The following is a 25,397-nucleotide window of genomic DNA, read 5'->3' as shown; positions in this document are numbered from 1 at the left end:
TACTCTTTCGGGGATTTAAAAGGGATTCCCACTTGATATCTACCATCTGCGAAAATTTGGCTAGTTGAAACAAATCTTTTTTCAGTTAAACTTTTTCTAGGCTTAAGGAGTATCGCAGATAAGTTCTTCAGTTTCAAAGATCTAGCATTTCAAAGAGCTAAGCTTTACTAAGAGCTTTTCTAGGAGGGTTTCTGATTCATCTAGTGGGTTAAAAAGCACATGGAATGGGTGAGCGTACTGCTTAATAGTAGAGAGAGTGTGATGAGGTATAACACCAGTAATTGTCCATCTTAAATAAGAGCACAATAGTATAAGGAGACCATGACCTAAACTAACGTTCGGTTCATTGTCCACCAAATAATAGAGTATTCCTCCATCTAAAATATCGATGTCTCGGAGTATGTCAAAATCAAGGCCGGCTACAGATGTGAGAAAATAAGAAGTAATGTTTAAAGAGGATGAATTTATTTTAAATTCTGGCAATTTTTTAGTTATCTTAGCACATGATAATTGTACATAAAAAAGAAAATCTGATATTCATATTGTATATAGAGAGAAGTTTTATATTCAGCATTTCATTGGAGATGGTAGTGTCGTTATCTAAAATTTCAGGAATATACAACTGTTTAGGGTATGTTACATATCCTAAACGCTTACATAAGGAACGGGTGATAAACGAATTTTGACTATTATTGTCAAATACCAGTTTTACTAATAACTTTTTGCCATATCTAGTATATATAGCAACCTTTGCTGTGGCCAGTAGTACATGAGCTTATTGTCAAGTCTAAGAGTGACAACTCACGGAGTTACTAGTTTGTTAAGGTGATAGCATACTGGAAAAATAAACATCTCTAGGCTAAATCTGAGTAGCTAGAAGGAGGGTTCGCATTTTGCATGGGTTCGCATAAAAATTGTATTGTATTAAAAATTTCTATCTTTTGTACGATTTTAATCGCCCGCTCAAAGGACGACACAATGGGGAAGCAGGGTGTTTAAAGGTAGCTGATCTTCGGATTTTAAAGATTTTCGACACCCTTTTCCCAAAGAGGGCTATCGTAGTTCTGTAACACAGAGAGGGCGTCCACACTTCTTGCTAGAAGTAAATGCAGGTTTTTGGTATTAGGAATAACTTTATTAACTATAAACACTACACAAAAATATAACACTAAACTAAAACTATTTAACAAAGCGATACACAAAATCTAAAAGCAATTTTGTTGTTATGCCGCTTATCTGTGACGTAATTGCACTTTCTTGCTTGTCTACCAGGTGGGAGCTGCTTTCAAAACATGCTATCGCCTCCGCTGAGTGTGAAAGAATGAGAAGGAAAAAGGTCAGGGCTGACTGACTGCTCTCTTCGTCAGATCACTTAACACAACAGAAAAAAAAGGCGCGCACTTTCAAATGAATTAGTGAATACTTATTACTAATTACAACACCTAGACTTCCCCTAATATACGCGTTTTAAATTTTATCTTTTCTTGTCACTTCACTTATCCATCTAAGCATTATCATTTCCGCTACACGCATTTGTTGTTCTTTTTTCTTTTTAACGGCTCAACCTTTAGCTTTGTACATCATAGTTGATTTTATGGCTGTTTAAAATTTTCCCTCCAGTCTCCTAGGAATTTTTCTGTCACAAAACACATCACTCGCTTCCTTTTACCTTACTACTGCATCTACTACATGGATCTCCATATATTTTCCCATTACTATGTAATACTAATTCCAAGTACTTAAAACTATTCATTTTTACAATCATTTTACCATCCAAAGATATTGTATTTCTAGCAACTCCATCTTTAAATATAGTTTTCGTACAGTCAAGATTTTCTGAGTTAAGGGGGAAACTAGCGACAAAGCACAATTATTAAATTATCTTGTTTATAATTATTTTTGCGATATAAATGTAAATAGACAAAGGGAGAGAAAACCATATTTTAGATAATGTTGATTTTTGTGCTACAATCAACATTTAAATTCCTACACCTATGAGAGTTTATTTGTTATCAGTTTGTCAGTTTGTCAGTTTGTTAATCAATGCTATTCTGATTAGACGTATTGTAATCAAAATGGAAGCTACAACTCAAAATAATGGTGTTACAGGTAAAAAATTGGCCTTCAAACTCTTTTATCATTCAGTATTATTTAAAGTAATGAAAAACACAAGTGCATGCTTAAAAACATTGGCAGCGTGTTCATGCATCAGTTCTGGCATGTGCCAGAACAGTTATGCCAAAAAGGGACTAGAAGAATTGTTGCGTAGAATAAGCATAGACTCATCTCTATTATCATCATCATTAACAACATCAACGCCATCGCCAGTTGAATTACAGCTGTCCTCAACATTTGATTTTAAAAACTAATGGTTCGTATAAAAGTCCACTCGAGTTGGCATAACTTTCGATAAAGCTGCGGCGTCAAATTTTTGTGCTTCGTAGCCGTGAAGTCCTAGATACTTTGAATAACTATTTGAACAAGCGCAACAATGGATTGGGACGAGAAATATTGGCACGTATGGACAACGTTAATGTAACTGTTAATTTTACAAGGCAGGGTAAGACATAAACAACACAGATTTTCTGCGAAATAGACCAAGCAATGGAATACATTTACGACTATGTTGATAACAATGCTAACGAATGTCAATTTAACGTAAAACAGCTGCAGAAACAGATTAAAGGACACGTTATTCCGCATCGACGGACAATAAAAAACGAGTACAAGAGCAATACACAGGCAAAATTTTATTAAAATGTTTGATTCACTCAGATTAGAACGAAAAATTTTTTTTATAATACTGTACACAAAATCGTTTCGCGCGGTTTTTATGATACAAAGCATAAAGCACATGAAATAAGGTTGATGGTTATTCTAAAACATATACTTTCTACACCGTATGATATGAGATATTACTCCCCTTTAGATAATGTCGATGACTTCATCCCGGTGCTAATCGAGGGAATTATTTTGAAATCAAAAAAGGGTTTGTTAAAGTCATGGAAAAAAATGCATATCTATCTGATAGATTTTTCTAGATCTTTTATTACTTTACTGAAAACAGGTATTAGTGCTTTGTTGTACAAAAAATTTAGGTCGAATAATTTAAGTAACGTTTTCTGTGTTGCAGTTCGCAACTGTATATAAACAATGGTAAAGTTTTAACATACTTTTTGTTAGTTTTGATTCTCCTCCTATAGATAGCGAGGATTTCGCTTACAAACACACAGACACTTTAAAACAATAAACCGTTGTTATATAATGTTGCAATGAATTGGGCTGTTCATTCATACATTCTATGTTAACAATGAAGCATAGATAGGTGAATGTCTTTCATTAAAATTGTGGATCGCTTGGGTAATTATCGCCAACACGTAGCCCCAACTCATAAAAACAACTCTTGACCCAACCACCGTTTTGGAGTCAGTAAAAGAGAATCTTTCCATCGGTTATCGGAAGACATGTATTAAATGTATTAAATAGGGGTGGAGACTTCCGCCATCATCAATACTTTTGTGGTTGCTGTACTCGAAGAAGACATCGTTTTTGATAGCGGGTGCTATCATTCTGTTGGGGTAAAGTTAAACCTAGACAATTTGTTACTAAAACTATACGCTGCTATATCGAATATTATTTACTGGTATAATGCAATTTGTTAGTGTTATATTTAAATAAGTTTATTTGCTGCAAATACTGTTTTTTTTTTGTTGAACTGTATTTAATCTTGTGTCACGAATTGTAAAACACTTTAACCTTTATTTGGAACATTTAAATTTAACTTTATTAAAACATTTTACATTTATTTTGTATAATAATTGTAGTTTTGTTTTACCATTTGTATGTATAAGTATTTTTTCCATCCATTTTTGACAACCTTCTCGTGAAGAAATATTATATTATTTTCATCTTTTTTACATTTAATCAGATTAAAATATTTTACCTCCTTTCCCCTATTTTCGGCCATTTTATATACCTTTGTTTCTCTTTCCCTGGTATCAAATTGATCGCATAGATTTGTATACACTTCTGCTTTACTTCTTAATACTGCTACTTTTACTTTCTTTTTGGCAACGGTATAGTTTTGAAGATCTGTGGCTTACATAATTTCTTACCACTGTTTATATAATTTTCTCTTCTCATTTATATTTTCTTGAACTTTGTTAGACTGTCACCAGGTCTCTTTATTCCCAAACTCTTTTCCATGCTTTCCGACTATTTCAATAGAAGTACGTTTACTGATACTAGCTATATTCCTTCTAATTGACTTCCTTGCATGTTCCAATACATTGTTTCTACTACTTTTGCCCTAAGAAAGAAGGCCTTTTCTTATCTTTTAACATCCAACAGTAAATTTTTTGTAATCTTCTCCAATATTTTGGTTTAGTTTCACTTTTTACTTCGATGTCCAGCGCAAGTAACTGATATTATTGGCTTACTGTCTAGGTACTGCAAGGTAATAACTAGTACCTTGTAGTCCTAAAATGCATGTATACCTTCTTTTCTTATCATGAAATAATGTATTGAGAAATGATTTTGTTCACTTTTGTACGTTATAAGTTTGGTTTGTCTCTTTTAAATGAGTATGTTAACAATGGCCATATCTAATGCTGCTGCTAATTCAAGCATATTATCTCCAGCATTATTTATAGTTCCAAAGCCTAGTCCTCCAGGTATTGCTTCATATCCTGGCTTTGATTGGTCCATATATGCATTAAGACCACCTGCTTTATAGGGAAAAAGAAGAGTAGGTTGTTAAAGGCATATAAGAAGGAGCAAAAAATGTTAAAATTAATCCTGCAGACAAAATCAGTAGAGAGGTGAAGGAAAATACAAAATAAATACAAAATTATACTTAAAACTATAATAAAGGTAGAAGAGTGTAATTTTGTAATCTTGCAATTTATAAGGCAAATTAAAATTTAAGAATTATGTATTTGTTATATGACTTAGGATTTTAGCTAACAAAAATTTAAAACAATCTATTTACACACAGAATTACTGAGGTACAGAGAAATAGATATAAAAATATATGTACAAAAAACGTAACACTCACAGAAACAAAAATGAACAGTGTAAATTTCATACTAATTTTATTTATGTAGGTAGTTCTGTTTTTTTACGTATATGTATCTATTTTAGGAATGGTTATTGGCTCATATTTTTGGGGATGTCTAGCTGACACGAAAGGTAGAAAAATTGTTCTGATTGGAGCTCTTTTAATGGACGGTGCATGCGGACTTTTGTCAAGTATCTCACAAGTATTTTGGCTATTTATGTTGATGAGATTTTTTAATGGCTTTGCGTAAGTAATCTATCAATTATTTATTTTTCTTTTCATTTCCAATATAAATTCCATAAATGTTATGCATAGATAATTTTAGTAAAATATGCGCCAACTTATTAATAAAATGGAAAGCTGCAAGTTCCTACTCTTTACAATAACAAATAAAATATTAACAGAACAAGAGAATTTTTTGCATATATTCTAAGGTCATTTTTATTTGAAGAGAACTGATAATGCTTAAAAAAAAGAATAAAAACGAAATGTATTATATTAAATCAATAAAATAGTTGACAACTTTCATTAAATTTGCCAATTATTTACCGATCAAACCGCTGCAACCATTGAATATATTATAATCGGTCATCTTTCGCAGATCATTTGGCATCGTGTAGGTGATTTTCATCTATTTCGGTTATCTGTTCTTGGTCTCCATTCGATTGCCTTACGTGTCCATCTTCCATTCTTGTTACGTGGCCAGCTCATCTCCATTTCAATCTGCAAGCTCTCTCCATAACATATGTAACTGCGTAAGGTCTTCGTTTGTGATCTTGTCTTTTATTGGTAGTCCTACCATTGAACATTGCATCATTCTTTTGGCCAGTCTTAGTTTTAAAGCATTGTTTTTTCTTAGGAACAGTATATATATATATATATATATATATATATATATATATATATATATATATATATATATATAAGGTAGTCCTTAAGTAATTGTACAAAAAGACATAGTCAATTCTACACTTTAAAATATTATAATTTAGGCCAACTTGCTTTAACAAAATGTTGATATTAATATAGATGCAGGGTGGTAAAGTGGAAATTTAAAATTTTATTTTTTGCTATTAATTTAATGTTTGTGAACATTTATGCATAAAAATTTATAACCGGGTGCTCTTGAGTGCAATTACAATTTGATGTAAATTCTTATGATATTTGTGCGGTAAGGTACTGAATATCTGTGGATAAGCATAGTTATTAATAGTTTATTTTTATAAAAACAACTCAAAAATATTAATTAAACCCCAGAAAATTCTGTGTTATGGCTGCTAAATGTCTTATTAAAGCGGGACTTCTATCTTCTTCTTTAAGTGCCGTGGCCGTATTCAGACGTTGGAGGTCATCATGTTTACAATTTCCTGAAACCTCTCTCTATCGCTTCTATAAGCTTCTATACTGGCGTTGTATAACTTTTTTCTATGGTAAACTGCTGAGGCGAGCGCCACGGAAGGAGCGCCACGAGACGGCGTCACGAGTAGCGTCACGGAATAACGGGCTTCACATCGATCCTTCAATTTGTTTATAGTCATTATATAATTTTTAACGTCAGTTGTTAATAAATTCCTTTCAAATTATGATCAAATTTTATTTTTAAATATTTTATTTATTTTATATAATAATTAAATTTACTATCAAGGTAATGATCAAATATCAAATTTATATTTTATTAATAATTTAATATTTAGCATGAATGTGACGCGTCTGTCAGAAGTAAACAACGTATGCTTTATTGGTACGTTAGCAGGTGGTGCTACTAGCAATATTAATTTATTGAATTGATTTAATATAATATACTGTGTTTAAAGTATAAATAAATATTAAAATTATTTTACTAAATTTTAAAAATAATATTTAAATTTTAAAAATATAGAAAACATAGTATAAAGTTTCAAGCTAGTCTACAGTACTAGCTACCGTACCTACCACCTTTTTTTAAGCCAGTTTTGATGTCATATTTAGACAACCCCAATGCATTACGGGACATTTTAACATAGAAGGCTGATGTCACGAATGCTTTTGATAACTTAAAATAAGTCTTGTTTCGAATAATCAGTGATTTTTGTAATATCTAGTTTATTAAAGAAAAGCAGAAAATGCCGAGGCATAATAATTTTTTTAATACGGACATGACAGATATGATTGCCATTTATTGGCAGCAACACTTTAACTGACGTGCAGCGAAAACCGTGCAACCTAATTATCAACCTTTAAACATCTATTTCGGAATTTAGGTGAAAGTGGTTCACTTCGTCCTAAACGTGACAACTTAGGCTGACCGAAAATAATTACGCCTGATTAAGAGATAAAGATGAAGTAATGGTTCGCGTTTGAAGATTATTCTCAAGCAAGTACACGACGTTTATCTCCAACATTAGAAATCAGCAAAATTCTAGTTTTAAAAAGTTTTTAATTTCGGAATATCATTTAAGGACGCATCTACATTTACACGCCATGGTGTTTTTAATTTAAGGAATGATCAATTTTGGAATACTGAATATCCTCATGTTAAGGGAGAAATGCATTTTCAATACAAATTTAAAATTAACGTATAATGTGGAATCATTGTTAATCATTTTTTAGGGTAATGCTAGTTACCTGGTAATTTGAATGGTGAGAACTATTTACAGTTTTTAGAAAATTATTTTATTGATTTGTTAAAAGAATTGTCATTTAACTTAAGCCAAAGTATGTGTTTTATGCAAGATGGTGTACCACCAAATTATACGAGGGCAGTGAGAACATACTTAAATACCAACTGTAAAGAACGTTGGATTGGTCGTGGTAGTCATTTTCCTTGGCCACTACGTAGCCCAGAATTTAATTCTTTCGATTTTGATGAATAGAACACAATAAAATAACGTGTCTATAAGAACCCCATAAACATTCGTAACTAACTTTGCGAAGAAACACAAATACTGCAGCAGTTTCTTTTGAACCAACGATGCTATTTAATATGACAAGATCTTTTATGGAACGTATTGATAACTGTATTAAAGAAAATGCCTGACATATCGAACATTTACTTTAACAAAAAGTTTATTTTTATTTATTTTAACCGTTTCTTAATACTGGTTGTAAATAAAATGTTGAATTATGACTTAAATTTAATATAAAACGTAAAATGTTTGATGTCAAATCCTATTGCTAATTATTCTACCGATATATTTGTTTTCTTTAATATTCCGTTAACTATTTACTTAAGTTTAAGGTATTTCATACCAAAATTCAGAAGTATTGATATTTTTGTCTATTTTTCCTCCATTGTATGGAGTATTTGCGTTATATCAGAATTATTCAGCTGATTTGTAAAATGTGATTATCTCGAAAACTGTTGAGTTTTGAAGTTAATAATAATTATACCCTTTTTTGACAAAATAGTATATCTTTAATATTTTTTAACAGAAATAGCGCTAGCTTAAAGAGCAAAAAAGTTAACCGCAAATCTATGCCACATCTGTGGCTTATGTGTTGCCCTCTATTAACTAAATTAATGTTTGTATAAAATTTTAATTCCTCATACTCAAAGGCACCTAATTGTTAATTTTTATACATATATGTTTTCAAACATGAAAGTTATAGCAAAAAATTTAATTTTAAATTTCCAATTTAACACCCTGCCTGCATCTTTCTTAATACCAACGTTTTTTAAAGTGTAGAATCTATTCTTTCTTTTTGAACAATTACATATATATATATATATATATATATATATATATATATATATATATATATATATATATATATATATATATATATATAATTATATATATGTAATTTGTGAATAAGTTTGTTCCAATACCAGAAAAAGGATTACTCCAAGGTTAACTTGGAGACTGAAATTAGAAAAGGTATTTATTGCCAATATTTTGAACGCTGTATTTAGAAAGATCCAAAATTTAAGCCAAGCTTTGAAGCAAACCTGTACCATTCTCCCGAGCCGAGTTGACACAAAATAGTTTATGGATATACAGCTTTTTCTCCCTACATTGTTAGCCAGTCTTTGATGGAAGCGCCGTACATCGTGGAGTTTTAGTTTTGAACAATAAAATGTTTTTGAATGAGTGCATTTTAGCAATGAGGGAAGCCTTTTGTTGTATGCCTAGAATAAATAAATAAAATTAATGAGTTGTTTAAATAATTAAAGCAAAAAATTATTTATCCAAACATAACCTCAAATAAACCTACCTATTTCGTTTCTCAATATCCGTCTTCCACTTATCTTTAACAATCCCTGTTTTCTTTGGATTAGTATCCATTACTATTAACACTGTTAAAAACAATAATTCAAATAAAATTTTTATTACTTTTATTAAAAAAATAAACTGTTTAATGTTTGCAACAAAGCACGAATTGTTAGGTTAGATTTGTTAAAACCAGGTATTTTTGTTTGTTAAAACAAGGAGTTTTGCTACAGAATATGCAACGAGCTAGTTTTGCAACCAACTTATACATAGAACGAACTAGATTTGATACAAACTCTTATTTTATATAATGAAAACCAAGGAGAGAATTTAGCAGGTTTTGCTACACTTTTGCTAGGATAAGACTATTGTAAAGGAGAGCCATACGTGTCAGATCCCACAACTATATCGAATTTTTAATTTTTGAAATTTTGTCGATGTGATAAGTTCGGTCAGTATTAATAATTATCGGTAAATGTTAATAGTAATCGTAGAAGTTGGTCTATGTGATTATTAATGCCTTTATAATTAGATTTACCGGCTATTATTAATACTTTACTAACAATCCTGGCAGGTAATTGTTGTAATAAATGAGGTGCATAGTGCAAGAGTGGCCTAACTGGTAAAAACTGATTTTGAGAAAAAGACGATTTAAGTTTTATTTAATTTGACCGCACTCTGTTTCTCCGAAAATAATTAACCTTAGTTTTCAATTTCAACACCATAAATTAAGTTAGTAAATTTCATTTTACATTAATATCACAAAAAAGTAAAGTTTTCAAAATCTTTTTGGAAAAAAAAATTGTAGGCCACTCTTAACCACATAAAATATATTTTTACAATACTTGTATACAAAAAATGAACAAAAGTCAAAACAATTACCTTAACTAATTTTTTTTATAAATTTTTATTCCACTATTTGTTCGAAATCTTCTATAGGGTAAAACCATTGTAAAACACATTATCTTCTCCATCATCATTATTTTGTATACGTTGATCTAAATTTTTAACATTTAGATTGGTATATAAGTTATGTAAATAATGTGGTACATACACTAACAAATCTTGTAAATTGTTATATTTGGCTGCTTCAATGTTTCTGCCTTTGAAATGACCAGTCATTTTACGATTAGTAATGGTTTTCTCTAAACACTACTCACGAAATCGTTACCGGTTATTGCTACCACTGTGAATGGTTTTTGTTTTTTGGCTCTCCTAATCATTCTGGTCCAATCTCCAGGTACATAAATTTCATTAAAAGTTTTCTTGTTCTTCTCTATGATCCCAAAGTCTAAATATGAATGCTCCGACACCAAAAATTTATGGTCAATTTGCAGAACTTTTGATATCATATTTTGTATAATGTAAGTACAAAATAGAGTCATTTTAATGTTCTTAGTCTGCCCTGCGTATTGTTTACTATACATAATTAATTCTGATATGTTAACATAGTTTATGACATAATTATGTATACAAGATCCAATCTCTTGAGGTCTTCTAGATTCTATGGCTTCATGTCAAACGTACATGTGGGCCTGATGACTTGAAAAATTGTGGATACCTAAGCAGTATGTCGACAACTGTCTTTTGTAGTAACATACCCCAGTTGAAAAATGAGATGTAGGTAATGTAGACATGAGATCAAACGCTATTACAGTAACATCGTGTTCAGCTATTTTACCCAATTCCGAATCCAATGCCATCCCAGCCCGTGCGCTTTCTGCCTTTTGAAGATGCAATTCTTTTTCTAATTTTAAACTTGCCAAAGTAACTTCAGAAGTTTCTTTTTTTATTTTTTTGTTCAAATTCGTCACATCTTCTATAACTGTCAGATACAGGCGCATGAAAATTTAAATTAAATTTTTTTCTGAAAACATCCCTAAAAACAAAATGTGACGCAGGATCATTTGTTTATTGTTTTTTTAAGGAATACATAGTTGATAGATTTAAAGTGGGAACTAAATAACAAAGATTGGGATTTTTTTGCTAAAATAATGTTACTGATATTTTGGGAACCTCGAAATAAAATGACAAATATTGTCAAGTTTCTCCTTACTTGCTTTATTATGAGGGTCCTTTTTTCCTCTTTTATCCTTAGAAGGTGTACCACCGCGCTCTTTATTACGTAAAGCACGTGTAAGTCGACCGTCTGAAACTTACAAGAATTTTTTAAAAAACATTTTGCAAACTGGAATATCTAGCCCTGTTTCTCTTGTCAAATAATATTATTTTGTGTATTTTCTGGAGTCACTTCTGGAGTATTGGTTAATTTTGAAGTAAGTTTGATTTGGCCACATAAGTAAAATGTCTAAATCATAATTGGCGAGTTCATAAAAATCTGTAAAAATAGTTTCACGCTGTTGAAAAGTAATTAGTTTATGGCATTCTTTAAAACTACGACAGTCAGATGCATCAAACTATTTGGCAGAAACTACATTACCCTTAATGTTTGTATACTCACGTCCACTATTTCGGAATTTTTTTCTTATATTACGTTGCCATTGACTTGCATCTGCAAATTTTCGATGAGTTAGACTGAAAATTTCTTTGTAAATTCTCATCAGTCACCAATACATTTTGATTTTCACCTAAAACAAAGTATATTAGTTTCTCGCAAACGACTATAATGATAATAAAATACCTGTACTTTTTTCACTTAATGATTCTTCCATATCAGAAGGATTGTAATTGGAACCTAAATTTTCATATGGCTCATCAATACTAGAGACATCACTGTCATCAAAGGTATTATTGATTTTGGCTGAAAGGGATAAGTTACAGTAATTCAGACCTGTATTAATATATACTTTTTAACACCTTATTCCAAAATATCTACTTTTAATAATTAGTTAAGGAAATGATCTGGATAATATATTTACCTGATGTGGATGGAATATCCAAAATACAATTTCTAAATAACCAAAGATAAACAATTAAAGCCTTTACGAGCTGTTAAAAATCAAATAATAATTTTAATGAAAAATATAGGCCACTAGTGCACACGAGAAACTGAAACACATCGACAGGCATGAACGTTGGGCTATTACTGCACAACCGTTTGTTAACAAATCATAATATTTTTTTTAATTTTAATCAAATCGATGTGGGCCACTATTGCACACGATAGATTAATACAAATATCAACGCTTGGTGTTATTAACTCAAATATATTTTTTTTTTTTAGTTAGGCCACTCTTGCACTAAGCGCCTCAAATTTTACTTTATGCTTACCAAAATAATAGTGTGATTCCATAATTTTATAATTATGCTATTATTTTAGTAAGCAAAAAGTAACATTTCATGCAACAATTTCCTGCCAACTATTTCGTTCTTTGAGTTATAAACATGTAATAAGTAAAAAGGGTCTCGTATTTGGTAATACAAATAAAACACTTTTAGAACACCTAAACAAAATTATCAATCAAAAAACCTAACTAGACATGTAGGTAATAATTAAAAACAGACTAGTATTTGGTAAAAAAGTTAAAAAACTTTATCAATTTATCAATTTATTGATGTATATATTGATTGATTGTTAGTAGATGATTAGTTATCAATATATTGATTGATTTTGATAATATCAAAATTTATCAATTAAAAAGCCTAACTAAACATGTAATAAGTAAAAACAGACTTGTATTTGTTACAAAATTAAGTTAAACATTTAAAACAAATGTATCAATCAAAAAACCTCACTAGATTTGTAATAAGTAAAAACAGTTAAAACAATTAAACAAAACTATCAACCAAATACCTAACTAGACATGTAATAAGTAAAAACAGACTTATATTTGGTAATAAAGTTGAACACTTAAACATAATTTATCAACCAAAAAACCAAACTAGACATGTGATAAGCAAAAACAACCTCGTATTTGGTAATAAAGTTAAACACTTTAATAGAATTTATCAACCAAAAATTCAAATATAGACAAAATTATTCGACTAACGTCTCGTGATTTAACTGTCAAAAGTTAATTCGCGAAAATAGTGCCTGGCTATTATACAAACTTTCATACCATTTTAAAATATTGCCAGCAAAATTGTCTCTCTTATGATATTATATACGAAAGTATATGCTATATTTCGAAAAAATAAATGTACTTACTTATTTATAATAGAAGGTAATCGTTTCTAATGTTATTATTCATGATGTTTTTTTAATTTTTTTTTTTTAATTTAGTGCTTCAATATTTTTTAATAATTCCGTATTTTTACAAATATTCATTTCTACTAATTTTAGTATAACTGGTGCTATGGGAATATGTTTTCCGTATTTGGGGGAATTTCAACCAAACAAGTATAGGGAGACAATATTATGTTGGATGGAATTATTTTGGACACTTGGGGTGATCGCACTGCCAGGTAAGAAAATATAAATTTTTTTTAAGTCAACATGATTGCCTAAAGTTATTACAAGTTGATTATTTAGAATTCATATAATCTATGGTGTAAATATTTTTGTTTTAGGAATTGCTTGGATGATAATTCCTTTGGAATTTGAATACATAACAGATAGTTTTAAATTTAGGAGTTGGAATCTATTTGTTGCAACTTGTTCTATTCCAAGTATTTTAATTGGATTGTGGCTTATTATGTTTCCAGAAAGTCCAAAATTTCTTTTAGAATGTGGAGAAGCAGATGAAGCTCTCGACGTATTAAGAGATATGTACGCTAGTAATACTGGCGACGATGGTGTCAATTTTCCTGTAAGTTAGTAGATTGTATTCATATACTCGGTTGGCTGATCCTAGTCGCAACTGTCTAGTAAATTTAGTAATTATTTTTTGCTACGTTGGTTAAATGTTGACTGACAGGCTTTTATTTATATAATTACTATATAATTGCTATACACATAAGCCCTACATGCTTTTCTTCTTCTTCTTATTTTTTTTTGGGTTTCGATTATGTAATCATTTACCCAATACATATAAGGTTATGCGCGTTTTGTTCGAGGTAATGCACAACCAGGGATCACCTTCTGCTTTACAGACTATAAACGTTGCTTTCATTATTATTGTATAACTGTATTTTATTTATATGACGATCCACATTAATTAGAACTATATATGTTAGTTCCTTAGTTGGAGGTCAGACTAAAGATTAATATCAACAAGACGCAAATCATGACTAACCTTGCGCTAAATTGAAATATTGCTGTTGATGGAAGGGATATTGTGCAGACTATATCATATAAGTATCTAGGATATGAAATTCGGTTAGGCAGAGATAACCAGACATGTGAGCTCCCATGTCGCTTAGGATTATCCTGGGCAGAGTTTGGTAAATTAAACTATATATTTAAATCGGATCTACCCATATGCTTCAAAAGAAAAATGTTTGACCAATGTGTGTTACCTGTACTCACTTATGGAGGGAAAACATTAACACTCACAAAAAAGGTAGTTAATAAGATTCGCGTGACTCAGATGGCTATGGAGCGCCAGATGTTGGGTGTTCATCTCATTCATCAACAACAGACGCTATCGAAAAAATCGCGTCGTTAAAATGGAATTGGGGAGGACACGTCCCCAAATTATCAAACAACCGATAGACAAAACGTATTTTAGAGTGGAGACCAAGACAAGAAGCAATACGGAGCAGAGGACGCCCACCAACTAGATGGACTGACGACCTGAAGCGTGTTAGTAATAACTGGATGCAAAGCCGTACAAGACAGAGACAGATGTAAAGAGCTGAGGGAGACCTATGTCCAGCAGTGGACGCATACAGGTTGATGATGATAATGATGATAGATGTTAGCGATTAACGTAATGATTATCTCATATTTTCCATCTTTTTTCTTATGTCTGTAATAGAGAGGAAGAGTATTACAAGTATTACATACATTTAAGGTTAAATTAAACTTTTCTCTTTTGGCGGTAGCTTCCAAACATTCTCACTTTGGTAAGAGCGTATTGCTACCTTCGGTTAGGATTGAGGGTTTTCTTATCTAGGGTTAGGATTAATATTTCTAATATCATACGGTACTTTTAATTCTTCTCTAATATTCGCGAACCTTCCGCTACCTCGTTACCTTTAATACCCTGACATCCCAGGACTCATTCTAATGAGATTGAACCCCTTATTATGTCATTATAGTCCTATAATGCATTTAATCCCATTAAAGACTAGAAATTTTGGATAAATAAAACACTTTTTGAGTCTACAAAGATAACTACTTTCATGATTTCCTTCTTAATATATACAGCTATTATTACATATGTACATATAATTAAGGCGTGTTCTTTTTTAAACAATGGTGATATATAAATTCCAAATCCGAATTAATTTGTTTGTGGATCAATAGATCCATCTGTGTAAGCCTGGGTATGATTACTATATATTCCACAATATTTTGCTAAGAACATTTCATTACATTTAATTACGTATTTTATGTATTCTTGGTTTTTCCTTACTTGGCTTACTCCAGTGTATCTTTTAACCCAAAGTAAACTGATTTTTTATCGTGAATTTTAGTTCATGTAATAATTTTTTGATATCAAGGATAATAGAGTTCTTTAGACTCTCTAAGTGATGGCTACCAAAGCTTGTAATACTATCTGAGAATCTGATACTATTACGATGTTCTCACAATAATTAGTGACATATGTACCAAGTTAATGCTTTCTGTATGACAGAAGCCTCGGCTTCTCGGCTTTTGTGAACCATAGTTGTATTAAACGATCTGTATGTTATTAGATGTTTGTTGGCTAATATTTGCCTATGTATGTGGAAAGCTCTTTCTTGGGCTTCTGCTTGACTCCTTGGTTTGGTGAAGACATCATAGCTTCCATATAAATTTTTATTGATTTAAATTGTATTCTGTCAAGTGTTGAAATATTTTTTTGCATAACGAACCATGTTGAACCATAACGAATACAACCATAATCCAGAATGGATCGTTTGTAGGATCTATAAAATATTAAAGATATATGTTGATCTGCACCCCATCGATTTTTGGATTCAAAACACAGAAGGTTAATTCCTTGCTCGCACTTTTGTTTTACATACTTTGTATGGCTGGACCACAAAAAGTTTTTATCTAGGTAGGTATCTAGGGTCATACCTAGATACTTATACCTTTCTGCTAAAGTTATGCCTGTAATTTTTTGTCTACGTCTAATGAAACATATAAGCGAAAATTTTTCTTATGATATACGAAAACCCATTTTTTTATCCATTTATCTATGTTATCAAATGTAAACTAAACCAAAGAAATTAAGACACGTATTGAAATAGCACGTGCACCATTCGTTAAACTCAAAAAGTTTCTTTGTTGTCGGGATATAAGGTTAGGACTACGCCTAAGAATGCTTTGGTGTTACGTATTCACTATTCTTCTTTATGGTTTGGAAGCGTGGACATTAAAAACAAGTGCATTCAAATAAGTTAGCCACCTTTGAATTTTGATGTTACAAAACAATCCTACAAATATGATGGACTTAAAGAATGTCAAACGCAGAAGTCATTAGAAGAATAAAAAATGAAGCTGAAACAATATTGACTATTAAAGGACAAAAACTTAAGTACTTAGGTCATGTCATGAGAGGGCAAAGATACTCATTATTGCATATATCTACCCAGATATTTAGTGGCTCAAAACATGTACACCTAGACACTGATGATTGAATATGGATTCCGAAAACGTTTTGTCTTCATGACATAGCCCGTTTGGATTTTTTAATTTATATAACTCTTATAAAGGTAGTCTTTTTGTGATACATGGTATACAGCCAGCTACAGGAATTTAGTTTTCTTGTAGGTTTCTTAAAACTAGCCACGCCACGTGTTCTCTCTTCAAAAACTCTCCCAAACCTGAATTCACTTTGAGCTGACGTTCTGTCGTACCGGCTTCGACAGTTTTCTCTAACCCATCTACTAGTCAAAGGGACCTTGATCATTCCTAGCTTTTAAAATTGCAGAACTAACACGTACCAATATAACCATATTTTTATTACGCAACTGAATTCTTTCTTGTGGAATGTCGAATATAAACAATGATACACGAAATTTTATACATGGCTCAGGGACGTACCAATAAATTTTATACCTTAAATATATGACAGTTATAAGGAATTTATATATGCTACAATATCTTTAGTGTGTCTTCCATGGCTGATTGTCGATTCAACTGAGTTCTGTTTTCAGAATTCGATGCTTAAGTACTGTCTGTCTCAGATGTAGATAGAATTTCTTTGGAGGATAGATAGTGTTTCTTTTTCATGATCTGACCTCCTAGATATGATATACACACATGTTCCGTGTGTATTTTTGCAAGGTCCCTTAATGCTTCTAATTTATTCAAGTTTTCCGCGTACTTTTGTATATCTTGGCATTTGGATGTATTTGGTGTGTCTAATTCTCCTCCGAAATTAAGAAGCGCTTGTGAAAATGCTGTCGAATCACCTTTTGATGAATTTATGACGTAGCAAAATTTCGATATAAATTCTCGCAGTCGATAGCTAATTTCTTATTTAGTTTAATTGATGAACCGTTGGCTAGTTTTGTTCTTCCGTTATAGTTTTCTATAGAGTCCTTGTATGCCTGTGCTATTGTGTCTCCGGCATAATTTTTAATAGTCCCTTTATCAATTAGCGCTTTGTACGTGCTATGCCTAATTTTAAGTGATGCAAAATGTCGAAAGTCGTTGTTCGCTGGTTGTGTAATGGCGAGAACATATGGAGTCGAATATTGATTTACAGACTGGGACGACTCCTTTTTTCTCGAGTCTGTTATTCGTTTCAATGACGCCTTATACAGCAGTCAATATTTTCTTAGGTGTTTGCAATTTTTATGGATGTGACCTGACATTTTGCATCTAAAGCACGTACCTTTGCCATCGTATTCTCTTGGGGCTGTACGTTCCTGGTGTCTTTGAAAATTTTGATTTACTCTGGTCTTTTCGTCTTCTATGGCTTTATATTCCTGGGCTAAGTCTTGCAATTCAGTTAACTCTTCAAAGTCTTGGCGGCGAATATGAAGTTTATATTCCGGTAGCATACTCCCATAATGTTCATTCAATGTCTTGATCTTTGGAAAACGATCGTTCTCGTCTTATTAATGTTTGAATGTCTGTGATATATATATATCGGCTGACTTGCCTTGCTTTTGCTTTCTATTTCTGATTTGCTCCTCTAGTTGTAGCAAATATCCTCTGGGATAGAAAACTTTCTTAAAATATTCGCTGGAGTCTGTCCATGACTTCCAATTTATGTTGTTGTTTCGGTTTCACAGCAACGCATGGTCTCCTAGCAGCTCTAGCAATACTTTTACAAGATCTTGTTTATAGATCTCGTAGGATCTCGGCTAGGATTAATTCGTCTATTCTTTCTATAAAATCTACTGCGTAGAAATGTTCTTTATCGAAGTGCATGTTTTACTTTGGTAATTGGTTTAATAACTCTGCTTGCGACATTTATCTCGGTGTCTCGGGCCTTGTAATTGTGTTCTGATAATTGACATTTCTTGGGTTAGTACGTCGGGTTCAGATTCTTTGGAAGGTTTGACATTTGGAATCGTAGCTGTCGGTTCTCCGCGATCTTTAAAAAAGTCTATTAGCCTTAATCGTAGATCTTCGGCGGTTCCTTTGGAATCCAAGCCAACTTTTTCGGCCTCCCGCTGTAATTCCCCTTTGGACAGGCGGTATATACATGACGTACCTCTCGTGGTACCTGCTACTGATTTAGCGTCTATCGTTGCTAGACGGAGCGGCATATTTATTTTTGCTCGAGCGTCAATTTGTAACACTTTACTTCTACTCGGGCGCCAATAAGGGCAATTATTTTAGACAGAAGATGCAGTTAAACATAGGTTTAAATAAAATAAAAATTTAATCAAAATAAATAAATAACAAAATAAAATTAGATCCTAGGTAATAAATACACTAAAAATTAAAACATCAATCATGGCGACGACGGCATCCACGGCAATATGATTCATTGTTTAATATCTAACAACAATAAAATACAATTAATGACATAAAATCTAAATAGCAATTACGATACGTTAATACACAGACGGAAAGGGTCGAAGGAATAGAGATGGAACGTGCCAATCAACACTCGGCCGGCGAGAAGTGAAAGGTAAACAACCAGTACTTGGACATAGGAGAGAATAGGTATATCTCAGATCAATACTCCAACACCGGGTAAGGAACTGCCACTAAATCAATAATTTAGAAGAAGCGTTTGGCCTTCAATCAATATCCTAGAGCTAGTGGAGTTGTTGTCAGACCAATATTCTGACGGAACTCTCTTTCTCTCTCTTACGGTCGACGGCCTTCTATTTCCTCTAGAGCACATCGATGAAGGAGAAACTTGTGGTGGGGATGCGTGTGTACGAAGCGCTTACAGTGTTGCCGAGAGGGGGCATTTGGGCCTGTAGGACCCATCGCCGGCTCTTCGGGCTTCTTCCTATCCCCGGAATTGGATCGGGTATTCACCATCTTTGGTTTGTCGCTGGTAGAAAGGTTAAATACAACCGCTGTTATAAATCATAGTTCCAGTGACAAATATCTGTTATAGATAACGGTTGCAAGGAACAGTTACAAAGTAACAGAGCAAAAATGGAAAAAGATAGGTAAAAATGATCTAAGTATTCCTTGACTTACGGAAGGAATAACTTAGTAAACAAGTAAATTAAATGGTATAAAAATATAATGCAAAGAAAAATGTTTCTAAGTGTTTCTTGACTTACGGAAGAAACAACTTAGGACAGAAATATAGATAAATGAAATATGTAAATGTGAGAGTAAAATATTTCTAAGTGTTTCTTGACTTACGGAAGAAACAACTTAGCATAAAATAGAAAATGAAAGAAACAAATGTATTAAGTATTTTCTTAATTTAAGAAAGAAAATATCTTAGATAAAATATCGAAAATAATAATGCAACAATGATTATGAAAATATTTCTAACTGTTCTTTTGACTTACCGGAAAAGAACGGCTAAGACGCACAATTAAAATAACAAGTCAAATATTCAGAGAAATATTTCTAAGAGTTCTTTGACTTACCGGAAAGAACTACTTAGACAAAGTACAAATCAAAATATAAAATAGGAAAATCAAGATAAATATTTCTAAGTGTTCTTAACTTACAGAAGAACAACTTAGACACAAAATACAAGAAAAATAAACAATCAAAATAATCAAAATATCAAACAATCAGTACATGAACAAATATTCTAACCTGAAAAGGTCTGAATATACAATAATGCTAAAATAAAAAAAATGGTATATAGGAAATCAGAAATAAAACAATACCTTAGTTGGGACAATAATAGCACCGACTAGGTCTACAGTAGAAGAGGCAAGCTCGACTGATCGATGAGAGAAAATCTACCTGCTTTTATGTAAAACAAATCCTTTGTTTTACGTAGCGAAAGTGGAATTTCCCTGCATCGAATCAATTAGAAATTTGGATTTGGCCAAACTTGGAATTCCCAAGTATTTTGACCGATATCCAAATTCTTTGATGCGTCCGGCACGGCTGTCAGCTATCGGCTGACACGCCTCCGGAGGACAACAGTACCGATGCATATCGTTACACGACCAACATGCAACCATTATATAAATAATTAAGTTGTGCATTGAAGTTGGCGTACTTACAATAAAAAAAGGAATAGTTCACATAAATTTGTTTGAATACAAGGCAATATATACAAAGTTACATCAATAGTCATTAAGTAACTCACGTCACTAAAAAATATCATTCAAAGTTTTTGCCACTTTGAATTAATTTAAAGAGTCTAAAAATGTTTTTTCCATTTTTTTGTAGCTTATTTTAAATTTTCCTAAAAATCAGTTATCTGCATTAGTTTTAAAGCCCAAATATATAGAAGGAAAATAGCTTCCAGTAATATTAAGTTTAACTATTAATTAAACAGTATAACACACAAAATTAAAAAAAAAATAATTTTTTTTTATTTGTTCTCAGGTTTTAAGTTTACGAGAAAAAATGCGAACTATGAGTGTCATTTCTCAACAGTCTACTAGAAGTATTCGCAGCCTAAGAATTAGAAAGCCTAAGGAGTTAAAATTATTGTTGAGAGAAATTTGGGAACAGACCAAGGCATTATGTAAGCCGCCACATTTTAGATATACTGTAATTACCTGTATGATTCAATTTGGACTAACCACAAGGTAATATAATCATTATTTTGTTTCTGGTAGTTTTTCTTTCTGTAAAAGATGAAGGTTTTTTAAGCTTTTTCTCTCTTTTTTCTACTTTAGTTTGATAGAAAGTGTTATTCAAAAGTTTTAAAAGTAAATCTCAGTAATAAAACTATCTGTATAGGTTTTAATATTAATTAATATAATATTTCTATAAGGTTAAAAGTGAAACTGGAACAAACCATGAAGTGGAGATATCCAGGAGTGGCTAGTATACCTGTTGAATACAAAGCACGTGGTGTTCGTGTGTATTAAGGTATAAAAAAATTGCTTATTACAAGCTTAAATTTTTATTTTAAGAAGATCTTTTCGGAATTAATACATTCCATCATCAGTTAACTCTCCCAAGAGTCTGAGTTAGCCCAAGACTCCAGAACAGATCAGAGGTAATGTAAGTCGAAAAAACTTCACCAGCTACAGGGGGTCATGTAAGATGCCCCCATTTTCAGTTTTTTTTTTAATAATCAATAAGTTAAGTTTATTGCATTTACCTTGATAAAACCATGAGGATTATATTTTAATACGGATGTCCTTCGAAAGTTTTTTAAGTGGCCATACAATGTTTTTTAACAACTTTTTATTTAACTGATGATGGAATGTATTAATTCCGAAAAGATCTTCTTAAAATAAAAATTTAAGCTTGTAATAAGCAATTTTTTTATACCTTAATACACACGAACACCACGTGCTTTGTATTTCTATAAGGATTGTGAGCAGGGTTTATTGCAAGTAAAAGTTTTGAAGCCTATGGTTAATGATTTAAAGATTGAAGTAGAAAAACTTAAATTTGCCAATGAAAAATCCTTACACGAAAAGGATAATTAGATTTATGATCTCAGCAAGACTATTCATGAACTGAAATGCAACTCCAATGCGTCAATGCATTCTTTATTAAATATTAAAGATAATATAAAACAAGACAGAGCCAAAATTGAGAAAATTATGAAGCAAATAGGAAAACATGAACGCCTCGATTTGTCAGCCGGTCGATACATCATGAATATTTTCGAACACACATCATCATCTCGAGAGATTCATTTATTTAGCTTTATGTCTACTTGCCAATATCCACTTCTTAGATCGATTGTCAAGAACCAACTAAAACCGAAGAGAGTGTCCAATATATCGTCTATTCTTGGCAAAGAATAAGTACCTATCTTTCTTGGTTAACGCATGAAGTTCGTGGTAGTCAATATAAAAACGCGTTGAATCATCTTTCCTCTTTACTAGAACTACTGGTGATGTCCATTGACTGTTTAATGGTTCAATTACCCCTTGTTTGTTTATATCTTTAAAGATGTCTTCGGCTTCATCTCTTTTCGTAAATGGAAGTCATCTAGGTTGTTGTCTAATTGGCTGGGCGTCTCCGGTATTAATTTTATGCGTTACTATGCTTGTTTTGCCCTTATCCTTCTTATCAATGGCAAAAACATCTTAAAATTCTATCAGCATAGACCTCACTTTTTAGTTCGTTCATTATCAAGATCTTGGCACGTTTCAATCACTATCTCACCAAGATCCTTTTAATACACAGATTTCGAAGATTTCTTATTCATATAATAAATCGAAGCCACGGGAACACACTGTAGGATCAAAGTTCTTCTACTTAACTTAATAGCAGTTCCCTTTAAATACATAACTCTTACAGAAACGATATCTCGAACTCTCTCCAAAGCTTTTGCCGTTAGGAACTTGGCATTTTCCACATCTTCGACCATCCTTCCCTCTCGGCAGAGACCATCAGATTTGGTCATCAGAATTTTCTCACTATTACTGGGTATTGTTACGTCACAAGTAGTTAGTAAGCTACCAGTAAGTAAGATAACATCTTTATTGTCTTCAGAAAATGGCAACTCTTCACCACTGATCTCGAGAACTTCATTTCTGACTTTCAATACTGCCTTTGAAACATAATTTTAACGGTCTGCAAAATATATACAAAAGGATATGTGGATTGGCTACCTAAAAAATCTATATGCAGAGGAAGAACAAACGACGCTAGAACCGAAAACACCAGAAATGACAACAAATGAGGAACTTAATATAAATGTACAGGAAGTTCAGAAAATACTTGAAAACCCGAAGAACAGAAAAGCAGTAGGTAAAGACATGATACCAGAGGAGTTACTTAAATCTTGTGGAGCAACAATGACAGAACAATTAACAACATTAATTAATAAAATTATAAAACACAATAAAATACCGAAAGAATGGAGAACGAGCCGTTCGCGAACTAATTCTACTATTTAAAAAAGGAGATAAAAACAGCCAGAAAACTACAGAGGTATAAACTTGTTAAATACTACGCTAAAATGAAATGAAAACTATGTTTCGAAACTATCTTACCGATTTTACTACGCTAAAACTTACAACTAAAATTTTACAAGTGCTAATAAATCAGAGGATAAGTTTAGCATATGAACAACAGGGATTTCATAGTGGAAGATCGTGTACAGATGCAATATTCGTTATAAAGCAAATTACTAAGACATCACTAGAGTATAATAGACCAGCATTTCTATGTCTGATTGACCTAAAGAAAGCGTTTGGCAGGGTAAGACCAAAAGATGTAATCGATCTTCTGTATAATAGAGAGGATCGCCTAAATATTATAAAAACTATCGATAACAAGTTGTTTTGGTAAACAACAAAATGGAAATCAGAATAGATGGACAACTTACAGAACCTATAGAAATAGGCAGCGGAATAAGACAAGGAAATTCATTGAGCCCCATGCTCTTTAATTTGATCATGGATGAAATTATCAAAACCGTTAACAAAGAAAGAGGATACAGTATGGGAAATAAAAAAAGAAAATACTCTGTTACGCGGACGACGCAATATTGATGCCCAAGATAAAGATAGTCTGAAAAGACTGGTCCACAGATTTAACATAAGAGCAAAAGAATTTAATATGACAATCTCATCTCACAAAACTAAAACAATAGTAGTCAGCAAAGAACCAACTAGATGTAAAATAGAAATTGATGGCATTAGTATTGAACAAGTAATGGAAATAAAATAACTTGAAATTACACTGTCTCGGTATGGAGACCCAGACAAAGAAGTGAGAGATTAAGTACAAAACGCAAATAGACTGGCAGGATGCCTTGGCGTCACTAATGTCACTACATGGGGAAACAGCCACATTAACACTGAGATGAATTCAAAAATTTATAAAGCCAGTAAAAGACCAATAATGACATACACCCCAGAAATAAGACTCGACACAGCCACAACGCAAAGGCTACTGAAAACGGCAGATATGAGAGTACTCAGAAGAATTACAGGAAATTGGCTGAGAGGTGGAAAGAGAAGTGAAGACATTAGAAGAAACTGTAACGTACAGTGTATAAATGAATGGACACAAAATAGAAAAAAAAAATGGAATAACTATATATGCAGAATGGAGGAGACCCATGTCGTCAAAATAGCAAGAGATAAGTCACCAACCGGCAGAAGAAGTATCGGACGACCGCGCAAAAGATGGAGTGAGAACCTTCCATAGAGGTATTAATCCGCCAATGAACAAACAGAATTGCTTATAAAGAGAAATAAGAAGAAGAAGAATATTGCCTTAACTTTTCTTAGTAGATCCATCTTCAATATGAACTCGTCCTGTTATATTAGCCAACATATTAGCTTTGCCATGTGTATTATTAGCCCACCAGTTACTGTTCCAAGCCGTACTGTTGCAGGGGATAATTTAAGATGGCCTAGTACCACTTATGGACATGCAATAGTTATTGTTGCACCTGTATCTACCAAAAACGATCTACATTTATTATTGATACGACCTTTGATGTACAAGCTAGGAATTCCACTAGAGGACGTGATGTTAAGAGTTTCTATGGGAACTTTCTTTCTCGAGGTCGGCAGTTGCCCCTTGGTGTTGATCCGTTCTAGTTTTCCGACTCTTGTATCATTTTCTTGCAATTACGGCGAAAGTGGCCTACGTCACCACAATTCCAACA

General features: G+C 32.2%; 1 protein-coding gene across 1 annotated transcript in view; it reads left to right on the top strand.

Moving 5' to 3' along the window:
• Positions 1-25,397, top strand: part of LOC140438279 (synaptic vesicle glycoprotein 2B-like) — a 77,991-nt gene that overhangs the window by 38,884 nt on the left and 13,710 nt on the right. Inside the window, exons 4-7 of the mRNA XM_072527974.1 lie at positions 5,143-5,305; positions 13,493-13,614; positions 13,720-13,958; positions 21,188-21,393. Of these exons, the coding sequence (XP_072384075.1) occupies positions 5,143-5,305; positions 13,493-13,614; positions 13,720-13,958; positions 21,188-21,393 (730 nt within the window). The remainder of the gene's footprint in view (positions 1-5,142; positions 5,306-13,492; positions 13,615-13,719; positions 13,959-21,187; positions 21,394-25,397) is intronic.

This window comes from Diabrotica undecimpunctata, chromosome 4, assembly GCF_040954645.1.
Source record: "Diabrotica undecimpunctata isolate CICGRU chromosome 4, icDiaUnde3, whole genome shotgun sequence".
NCBI lineage: Eukaryota > Metazoa > Arthropoda > Insecta > Coleoptera > Chrysomelidae > Diabrotica > Diabrotica undecimpunctata.
Note: the sequence above shows the minus strand (reverse complement) of the source record. Positions and strands in the feature narration are given on the sequence as shown.